The sequence below is a fragment of the Chenopodium album genome, chromosome 26 (genome assembly GCF_948465745.1).
Source record: "Chenopodium album chromosome 26, dcCheAlbu1.1, whole genome shotgun sequence".
Taxonomy (NCBI): domain Eukaryota; kingdom Viridiplantae; phylum Streptophyta; class Magnoliopsida; order Caryophyllales; family Amaranthaceae; genus Chenopodium; species Chenopodium album.
In genome coordinates this window covers 2,128,445-2,140,096 of record NC_137859.1, presented here as the reverse complement: position 1 = coordinate 2,140,096, position 11,652 = coordinate 2,128,445, and the positions used below count along the sequence as shown (strand labels likewise).

The 11,652-nt window shown below is 33.5% G+C and overlaps 1 protein-coding gene across 1 annotated transcript; it reads right to left on the bottom strand.

Annotated features, from left to right (window-relative positions):
* Nucleotides 1-377: 377 nt before the first annotated feature.
* Nucleotides 378-2,030, bottom strand: LOC145618021 (uncharacterized). The gene has a single exon (XM_081672799.1). The coding sequence runs from the start codon at nt 1,558-1,560 to the stop codon at nt 721-723; it is 840 nt and encodes a 279-aa protein (XP_081528925.1). The 5' UTR covers nt 1,561-2,030; the 3' UTR covers nt 378-720.
* Between the last annotated feature and the right edge of the window lie 9,622 nt (nt 2,031-11,652).

Below are 11,652 nucleotides of genomic sequence, written 5' to 3'. Positions count from 1 at the left end.
CCGAGTAAATCTTGTCCATTCTTTAGTGAACTCATTTGATTCAAAAAAATCGTCTCCTATTTAGACAAGAAAACACCAATCATATCTCTTTCTAATGCCCAAATACCAAAATTTTTGCCACTATAGACTTGTATATTGAGTATAAACTGATTTCAAAGAGTTGTCGATTGCACCTCGATGTTAGAAGTACTTACTCTCTTAGATAATATCATTACAACTCCGTGCATTCTGGTTCTAGTTGCACTTGGGATTGTAAAAGAGTTTGACAAATTAAAAGATGGAAAATTAAAGGAATTCTCGAATCATGGACAATCAAAGCATTGTCAAGTAAATAAATTATAAGCATATGTAGTACATGGTATTTACTTATTTACACATGAAATTGTACATCTAATACAACCAATATTGCTATAACAGAACAATTTCCCAATTAACATGCAGGAAAATAGAACATTGTGTCAACTTTTTGCACAAAAACACTGAAATAGCAGTAGTATCAGATATTTCTGTTTCAGGAAATCCCAAAACTCTTCCATATTGATTGGATAACAAGGAGGTTATCTTACAGGAATCCTTTTTTTTCTCCTAATAAATTAAGAAACAGAATTTCCAAAAAAATAAAAACCAAAAAAAAGAACAAAAAAGGCTTAATTAATTAATTAAGTAATTCACACTAACACTAATTTCTTCTTAACAAGATCTAATAATTCAAACAGAGTGTTATTTTTGAAGTACCTTAGAAGTGCAATGAATCTCCTTCTCTTCTTCTTCATCTGAGTGGTAATTTGAAGGAAGTAAATTGTCCAAAATAACCTCCTGAAAAATCCCACTTTTTTGAGCTTCTTCAACCAACCTTTTATACAATTTCTCCTCAGCATCTCTCAAAAACTTAAACTTAGGAGGTGGAGAAGATCTCAACCTATTAATTTCAGCTTCAACAACGGTTGCTGAAGTTTCAAACAACGGGTTGTTGTAATTACTATTATTGGTTGACAACAGCAACTTCGATTTTGGAGAAGAAGATGACATTGGACTTAGATTATTATATGGTGTATGAGTTTCAATTGCCATGATTAAATCACTCAAACTCCTTGTTCTTGATCCTTTTCTACTAGCCTTTGATTTCCCATCTTCAGATTCTAAATCTTCCTTAGTTTCTTCCTTAATTGTGAACAAGAATCTTGGATGCCCTGCTAACCGCACGATGTCTGAGTCCACACCTTCTTCTCCAAGAGCCTTTAGTAGGAGATCTTTTCGGGTTTCTAAACCCATTTCAATATCTCCTTCAGTGTTTTCAGCAACGTTGTTGTTGCTTGAATTTGGGTTTCCAACAACTGTGTTGTTGATTGTTGTGGGTTTATCCCAACAAAAGAGGTAGAACATCTCTTTTGCATGATTACTGTAATCTTGCTGAATTCTGTTGCTGCTGTTGTTGTTTGTGTTGCTCGTAATTCTCTGTTTCTTCCACCATAGTAGATAGTAAAGCTCTGCAACAAGTGCTAATAGTAAACAACCAAATACTATACTTAACACTATCCCTAAACCACTCAAAATTGTCATCTTTGTGTTTCTCTCTCACGCAAAAAAATTAAACAACACCTTAATTATGGAGGAATTGATTGAATTGGCAACTGGGTTTTCTTTGTTTTTGTGTAAAGATCACATCTTTAGTACAAAGAATCAAGCTTTTAATTTCTTTCCCAGGAAAAAAAGTGAACCGAAAGCCTATTTCTTTCAGATTGTCATACTCACCACCTGTTCGATGAAATGCCTCAATGAAAAAAAAGAAGAGAAGAGCTTTTCTTTTCAGCTAATGAAAGATTCCCATTGCTTATTGTAGGCGGGTGAGCAACGACAAGGTATTTTTGGTTCAAGGAATTAAAGAATTTGGGAATTTTGGAATAATATGGAAATTTATTTTAAGAGGAGTAAAAATCTTTTCTTACCTTAAAAGCCCACAAAAACAATGCATGTTTGGAGTAAAATTCAACTTTTATTTTTAGGAGAGAGAAAATCAGAAAATGGTTTTGAAAGAAGTTTGGGAAATATTTGAGTCCAAAAAGAGGCAGCTCACATGGGTTAAGCAAAAGCGTGTGTCAAAAAATTAAAAGAATTTAACTTAAAAAATTAAAAAAGTTTAAGGAAACTAAACTAACAGAAAAAAATAAAAAAAATGGTTGATACAAGTAAGAAAATACGGAGTATATAATTAAGGGGGAACAAAGGTGATTAACTGGGAATCACTAATAAGTAATCACAGAAGGTTGACAGCAGAGAGGAAATTGATTGAATCACCCATGCGAGGAGGATGATTAGATAATGTTACAAGACAAAAAACACACTGACCCATTTTTCCCTCTATTCTGTTGTGTACTTGGCTGGCTTTATTATGTTTTTGTTTTTTTTGACGGAATTATGGTTTATGTCATCTTCAAATTGAAGCACTTTTACTAGTTGTGGCCCTTGTGGGCCGTGTCGGATCTTCAGCTTGATTAGGATCGATTACTGGCCGAATCAATTAGCTACTTGTCGTGCTGAAATTTTTTAAAGAGTGGCTCTGGCATAACCCAAACTTTGTACATTATTGTACATTTTAATCATGTGGCTTAAACCTGACATGTACGGTATGTGTAATGTGTCATGTTGTGATATGCATTTTCATGTTGGGTCGTGTTATGTATTGGATTAGCGCAATACAATGACATCTTTACTTTTACCTAATCAATATATAGAGTAATTTCATTCAATTCAAATTAGTTGCACCATATACTTATTTACAATCTCTATTCTCTAATTCAATAGTTTGATCATAAATATATTTAACTATGCATTTGTAATTTAAACATATTGTGAGACTTCAAACAATAACAAAATTGACTATGCCATCTATCTCTTATACAATAATGAGAGTTTGCAAAAATCTTTTATTTTTTTATTTTCAAAAGAGAAATAGAACAAATTTGGAATCAATGAAGGTATTATGTAAAGGTAGTATCAATGCAAAAAAAATTCAAGTAGATATTATAGAGGTTGTAGACCTAGACATTGATCGAAATTCAACTATGTAATCATTCAATATATTGTAACTTTATATAAATTCTTTATAGATCAGCAAGAGGCATTATTTAGATTTTAGAAACCAATCAAAATCATCTTATATACTCACCATCAGTCCCACTCCACTAGAGGTATCTATTGATTTTCTGAGGTGTGTTATTAAGCTAAGCTTCTTTAGGCAAGAACAATGTAACATACCTTGCCTCTGATCTTCTCAACACATGCATCTTCCTTTTAATAGAGCATGGAGATCTGCTACTACTATCTGAAAGACAACTGATGGCACAGGAACCACAGCTTACATATCGCGATTTCATCACTACACTTTGAAGTACCTGTAAATCTGTAATTGGCGTACCTAGGCAACCTAGCAGAATTCCTCCCATGTACCTGAAGCGATTTATCAACAAGGGAAACGAAAACAACCTACACTTTCTGCATCCACAAAGATGGTACATTTCACTGCGCGCAGCAAAACCACATTTGAATTGCCTACAATAGCTGAAGAGATTGCCTGTCATGCTATAGTAACCTACGCTGTAATTCCATTTCAAAGACCCTTTGCTACTTTCGCGGCCTTCACCGTCCTTGAAGGTCAAAACTATCACCTTCGTAGCAATAACGAGGTGATAAAAGAGGTACATTGCCACAAGGGTCTTCCAAGGCAGAATTAGTCCTGTTTCTGTAGAAATTTGTATCACAAGACTCAATTGTTTCATCTATGTACCTACAAAAACCGGGAAATTAAAACTCCACAAGTTATAAACTGGACTTAAAAAGTGAAGGAGAAAGATCAATCCTGAAGTAAGAGCAGCTACCCCTTATCTGGCAGGACTGGGTGTTTAGACTTCAGAGGGTCAATCATATACCTCATAATAGAGTGTGCTTGAAATAAACCTATTTCGGCATTTCTGACCCTTAACAAAGCAAAAATGGTACCACCTAAATCCTCAAATATGTCTTCACTTCCAACACTGTCAACATTGTGTAGGCCACTGGCCACATTGGCATGTTCTGAAGTTCATGCCCTTCGAAATTGCACTAGTGTTGTACTTAGTCCGTTAGTCGTACTCAATATCACCACTGCTGAAATCCAAAGAAATAAACTCATCATCAACGAGTTTGATACAAGTATAAAGTTCAATACATTAATGATCATCGTATGTAATAGAGTTCCTTGAATTTTCCTGTGGAAATACTTACAATGAACAGCTCATCAAACGTGGCTTTAACATTGAACTTTTTTTCCCCGGTATTGGAGTCTTGATAAGCTGTAGTAATTCTTTTGGAAAGGATTTAGTGATGTTAAGTGACAATTCTTCAAAAGAGTCACTGGTGTGTTGCAAATTCTAACATCTTAGTAATGCTTGCATAAAATCTAATGCTCAATATCAAAATTTAGAAATGTGAGAAATTAAATATATAACATACACATTACACTTACACATACCAATATACCATACATGTTTATCTACAAAATGCTTAGTAAGAACTAAGAAGACTTGCCTAATGATCATTATACTTACACATACCAATATACCATTCACGAAGAATTAAATTGGGTGATTGGTGTGATATGGGTCGGATTCATAATAAAATCTTCATAGAGATAACAAGTAGGAAAAAAAATATATAGAAATCTCCAAAGAATTACAAAGTGTTAATTTATCTTCAATTGAATACGTGAAATGTAACACATTAGAAATAAAATTTGACTTGATTATTAATTTTGGTTTGAAAATCACATAAAATCTCCTCCCTTAAGAAAATCAACGTAAATTGCACTAAAAAAACACTAAAATGACTATACATCCAATTAAATTCAACGATAGCGTGAAATTAAAGAACAAATTGAAATTCGATTAGTACGAAGAAAACATCTTACTTCAAAGCTGCTTCGACGAAGAACTCAAGTACAGGTACGTTTCAGGGATAGAAGGAGAACCGGAGAAGTTAGGCGTAACTGCGTAAGTAAAAAACTAAACGAAAAATGAACAATGGGCATGGATGACTCTCAAATCTCAAATCTCAATGTTCGGCCCGCTCAATAATGGGCATGGACCGTTTTGAAATAAATAAGATGAGCAGCCCAGGATTTGGCCCGTGTTGTTTTTGCAAGTTATATAGAGTACTTCCTTGGTTAATTTAGGGTCCGTTCACATCAACTGAACTGAGCTGAACTGAACTGAACTGATTGAAGCTAAATTGAACTGAGCTGAAAGGAATAATTTATGAGAGAAGGATATTAGGAGCTGAATTGAACAAAACTGATTGGAGCTGAACTGAACTGAAATTAAGTAAATATGAACCGACCCTTAGATGCTCGTTTTTTATTTTAATATTTGTGATTAAAAAATTTTAATTATTGATAACTTCAATTATCAACGACAATTTTATTTTAATATTTGTCTGTATAATTTTAATTATTGATACTTCAATTATCAACGACAATATTATTTTTTTTTTTTTTTTGGTTAAAATATGGAGTAAAAAGATATTTCAGAAATATAACGAAGCTAACAAGATCATCACGACTATATTTTATTTAACTGTAAGGAATTTAAGATAATTAAAGTAAGGTGTAATTAGTGTAAAAGTAGAAACATTACATCACATAATAACAATTTTGTGTAAGTTGTTTTAAAAGCTTAATTTGAAGTTGATAGTGCATATCAATTCAAAAAAAAAAAAAAAAAAAAAAAAAAAAGGAAAAAAAGTTGATAGTGCATATTTTTTAAAAGAAAAAAAAAAAAAAAAACAAAAAGATCAAGTTAGATTCAAAGCTTAGTGTAATGTTTGGCTCAAGAGTTTGTGTAAAGTTTAGAACTAGGAATGTGAGCAATATGGTATGAAAACTTTATTGTTAATATCAGTACATTTTTATAACATGATTAACACCATAAGCCCCTACCAAAATTGGGAGCATAGTTTTTAATGTCTATATATTTGAATTGTATACATACATACTTCGTATATAGCTTGAGAAAATGCAATAAGCTAAAAAAACGTAAAACCTAAAATAATATGCATTCTCTTATTACAACATGACTAAGGGCTTGTTCTCATTGACTGAACTTAGGGCCTGTTCTCATTGACTGAACTCAGCTGAACTGAACTGAATTGAATTGAACTGAGCTGAACTAAACTGAACTGAACTGAACTCAGCTGAACTGAACTGAACTCAGCTGAACTGAACTGAACTCAGCTGAACTGAACTCGGCTGAACTGAACTGAAATGAATATTTTATAAGAGAAGGAAATTAGGAGCTGAACTGAAATGAATATTTTATAAGAGAAGAAAATTAGGAGCTGAACTGAACTGAACTGAATTGAGCTGAACTAAACTGAACTCAGTTGAACTGAACTGAACTGAATTTCAACGTAAGAGAACAGGCCCTTAGCTGAACTGAACTGAACTTAACTGAAATGAATATTTTGTAAGAGAAGGAAATTAGGAACTGAACTGAACTGAGCTTAGCTGAGCTGAACTAAACTGAACTGAATTTCAACGTATGAGAACAGGCCCTAAAGTCAAGGTCAATACATTGACACATTCTCCTTTTTTAATAATAGGTCACTTGTCGAACATATGCACGTATCTTCCTTTCCTCTTACTATTATTATATGCCTCATATCTATCACGACTAAGTTGTGGATGAATCAAATAAGCAATATGTGAGCTTTCAAAAAAAAAAAAAAGCAATATGTGAGATTAAAGATCTTATTGAAACCCTAGTATTATTGGTGCAACAAATAAATATTAAAGTGTAACGTTTGTAAGTATTGTAAGACATAAACTCCTCAATAGCTACACCATGCATCTATCTAATTATTTTATCACATATATTGATATATAGAAATTCTCTTGAATCTTGATGTTGCAAATAATTTTTGCTGTTGTGCTGTAGCTGTTGCATTGGAAAATTAATTGTGATTGGAATTTAACTTTTGAGAGACGAGCCAAACAACAACGCTTATCATAAAGATGATGTATATTTATGAAATTAAAGAGCTTAATAAGCAACTAATTCAATGTCCCCCCTTTTTTTGTGGACTGATGATAACTAGGAGTACTACAATTTTGCTTAGCTTAATCCCTTAATTAGACTAATAACTTGATTGGTCATTTTAATTTGCATAACTTAATATGGCCCGGAACACAGAGACTCATAATTACTTTTCTTGAGTTATATAATTTGAAAAATTTTCCCTTAGGTACAAATGAGTATATTATTCCAAAATACTCCGTAGATCTTTTAAGTAAAACAATGACAAAACTCCACAATTTTCAATTTACTACAAAATCTTAAATTTTCATCCAGTTTCACTAGTAATAATTTTTGCAATACTAACAAATTATCCAAAGCAAGTTAAAAATTACCTTAATCAACATACGAGTTACGAATATGCTAAACTAAGACATTGCTTTAATGTGTCATACTTAGGGCATGTTCTCTTCAGATTATTTTCAGTCACTTCAGTTTTTAATTTCCTTCTCTCATAAAATATTCAGTTTAGTTCAGTTCAATTTAGTTCGGTCAATCAAAACAAGCCCTTACACTTGATGCACCCAAAAACATCCCTAAAATTTAAATGAAGCTAGCGTTGGCCCTAAGCATTTTGGTTATCACAAAATATGAATTTCAATATTTCAAGATTTTCAACACCAACCAATACCCACAATCTTCAGTTTTCCACTCACAAAATCTAAATTTTTTTGTATGTTTACAAAAATCAAAATATTTTTCACAGACTACTTTATTTTGCTCAACATGTCTTTATTCATTTGTCCCTTATTCATCATTAAATAATCTTTTAATTAATTTTTGTGGCTAATTAATCACTTGAATAATTCCCTCCTCAAATTTAATTATTTGTAAATAAAAAACCTTTAAACTTCTCTGTCATCGATCGGATGATCATTCATCTGCAAAGCTTAAATTCCCAAAGCCCTAGACCCCTACTCTACATCACATAACACCTACACTTCTTCCTTTGACAATTCTACCCTTCCCTTCTGTCATTCCCAATACACCCTCCCATGGGCATTTTCGTCTTTTCACCCCTCCCTCTCCCATCAGCCGCTACCCTCCATGTTTTCAGAGTAGCATATATACATGCATGCATATCATAACATTTCAACCACCAAAAACAACATTATTTCTTAAGAAAAATATATTTTAAAAAATGGAGGAAAATTCTAGAGAGAGAAATAATCATGAAAATGATTTCGACGATGACGTGGAAGATCAAGAGGTGGAGGAGAGATCACCAACATCATCAGGAGTAGGAGGATCAAGATGGAATCCAACAAAGGAACAAATAGAGATGTTAGAGAGGATTTACACAAATGAGGGTGTACGAACACCAAGTGCGGAGCAGATACAGCAGATTACTGCTCGGCTAAGAGTGTACGGTCATATTGAAGGCAAAAATGTTTTCTATTGGTTTCAAAATCATAAGGCTAGACAACGTCAGAAACAAAGACATGATCGTTTAATTGCTGATGCTGCTGCTAATCATCATAATGTTAATCAGATTTCTCCTCGTTTTATTGGTGCACCACCGCTTCATTACCACACTAATCATGGTGTTAATCTTAATCCAAGGCCTATTTTTCCTGCTTCTCATCCTATTTATCATCATCATTTTCTTCCTAATCCTAACGGTAAGCATTTTTTTATTATTATTATTATTTTTATTGTACAAATGCTAATAATTTTTGTTACATTATTTAGTAAATTATTAATTACGGTATATATTGTGTGATTTATTTGATCACTTACGTGTGTATTCCATGTAAAATAGTGTTAAGAAGGTTTATAGGATGGTACAAATTTTACTCAAAAAAAGTCAAAATGCAAAATTATACGTTAATTTGTAAGGTTTTTTTTTTTTTTTTTTTTTTTTTTTTTTTTTTTTTTTTTTTTTTGAAGCTGTTTGTCTAGTAATTATGAGTACTTTAAATATTTAATCAACCAATAGTATAAATCCTAACCACATTGAATCATTTTTCCCGCGAGGAGGGTTTTTTAATATTTTATTATTTCTCTATTATTTAAAAAATGTTATATGCAAATATCGTAGGATTGTTAATTATGTTCATCGTATATGTTTATTTATATATATTTCTTTAGTTTTTCATTTGAAAATGTCATAAGTAACTGAGCTAAGGAAGGAAAGGAAAATTGGAGAGTTTCTTTCTTTCTCTCTCTTGCTTTTGCTTAGCTTGGTACTTTTTCGAGAAAGAATGTGAAAGAAAAAGAGTTGAAAGTGGGAAGATGATTTTGTGACAACCAAAAAGAAATTGTGAAAAACTAAAAAAACTAACAAGTTAATTAATGTATAGATAAACATCTTTGTTTATCAAAATAAATGTTCATTATACATTTTCTTCAAAAAAAAAAAAAAATATTCATTATAAATTACATAATGCATGTGGACATTTCTAATTTGAATGATGAGTTTATGTACAAGAAAAAAGAATTTTAACTTTAAAGAATTTTAAAATTTGACTTACATACGGTCATACGGGTCATATAGGTAAAATTTGAGTACCATACTACCATAAGGTAGTTATGGAACGTTCAAATTACACATTATAATCTAGTGTATTTTGTTTTTGTTACATGTTTGGAACATTAAAAATTAACTTAACAATATTAGTTTCATATACGTGGTACTCGTCGTACATGATAGCTAGGTTCTTTATTTTTGTTGTTACAAACCAAACAAAGTGTTTGAAACCTTGTAAAATATAGTCGTGTAATATCATGTAATATAAAGTATGTACTATATATATGTGATAGTTAGCTAGTATATGAAATATGGAGTATTGTAGATGACATTGTGCACTTGTAATTGACAGTTATGTGCAGTCCATATTACCATATGCCACAAGCCAACCTTGGGTTTTATAATCCTCCACAGCAACACTACAGTGCACCCACAACACCTGATAATGATCAAGGCATGAAGAAGGTACCATCAAAACCTAGCATCAGCAACGCAACCAATCACACTACGACAAGTGTTAGTAACAAGGGTATGGTGGTCCCACCAGGTTCAACACTAAGTGGATATTGTGCTGCAATGATGAATGAAAATAACTCAAAATCAATGGAACATCATCGTGAATATGATTATCAAGGGAATTGCATGGGAATGAGAACACTGAATCTTTTCCCAGTGCATCCAACTGGAATATTGGAGCACAAATTAAGTGGAAATAATAATAATAATAAGGGTGATGTTCGGCTTTATGCTTTCCTTGCATCGCGTCTGCAGTCTTCTGGTCTTCAGGCTACGCTTCTTCGCCATTCTGGTATTGTTGGTCCGGGACCGGCCTTCGATGGTGCTCTTAGTCTTTTTAACAGCGCTGCGGAGACCGACCTTTTGAGTAACCCTAGTGAGATCGCTGCCCCCAAACTCATGAAAAAGTTGGCAGATATATATTTCACGAAGGTCACTGCATCTGCGGATTCCTCTTTCTCCTTAACTCCGCGTCAGGTAGCCTTATGGAAGTCCCAACAGGGAGATCACTCTTCGGCCTGGTTGCGGACGGTCCCGATATCGGGTTTGGGTCAGACTATGAATGGTAAGACTTACCGTAGTGTTCTTTGCTACCGGTTAGGTGTTCCTTTGTTCTCCGTTTCAACACCGTGTTCTGCTTGCTCTAGGGTTTTTGACGGGGATATTTATGGGGATCATGCAGTGTCTTGTGCTGGGATGGTGGGTATTAAACATCGGCACAATGTTGTTCGTGACACCCTTGTTGATATTTGTATTCGGTCTGGAATCTCTGCTCGAAAGGAGGTTAACATTGGGTTGATTGGAGGAAACGACGGGGCTCTACGACCTGCAGATGTGCTGCTTTATTCCTGGGATAGAGGCCTTGATGTATGTGTTGATTTGACGGGGTCTTCACCTTTGACACAATCGGGGTTGTCTGACTTCGTTCCTGGTCGTGTTGTGTCGGCGGCGGCTCAGCGGAAGCGGGACAAGTATGGGGCGCGTTGCAGGGCTATTGGCTATGGTTTTCTTCCTTTCTCCTTTTCTTCGTTGGGGGAATTAGAGAAGGATGCTATTGCGTTGCTGAAGCGGGTTCAGGCGTTCGCTAAGACTCAGGATATTGGTGCTCGTGCAGCTGCTCACATCTTCAGCAGGATCGGGTTCGCTATAGCTAGAGGGGTGGGGGCCCAGATTGTATCTCGGCTCCCTACCAATTTCTTGTAAATTGATTGACTCTGTACGTTTTGTTTTTTATAATAATAATAATAATAATAATAATAATAATAATAATAATAATAATAATAATAATAATAATAATAATAATAATAATAATTCAGCTGGGAATTCTTGTGCTACAAGCTCATCATCTGATACAAATATCAATGATTTTGGAGATCATCGTCAACAACATCCTCATTTCATTGATTTCTTTTCTAGTGGTCATGCTTCTAGTGAGAGCACTTGATATTAATCTAATTAATTATAACAATGTCATTTTATTGATTTTAATTGGGGTGTAACATGGTTATTGGTATAATGGTATTGGTATACATCATAAGCGGTTTTTATTTTTGTGTAAGGGTA

Excerpts from the sequence above, each read along its gene's own strand:
- LOC145618021 (XM_081672799.1), bottom strand. The coding sequence starts at position 1,560 with ATGACAATTTTGAGTGGTTTAGGGATAGTGTTAAGTATAGTATTTGGT.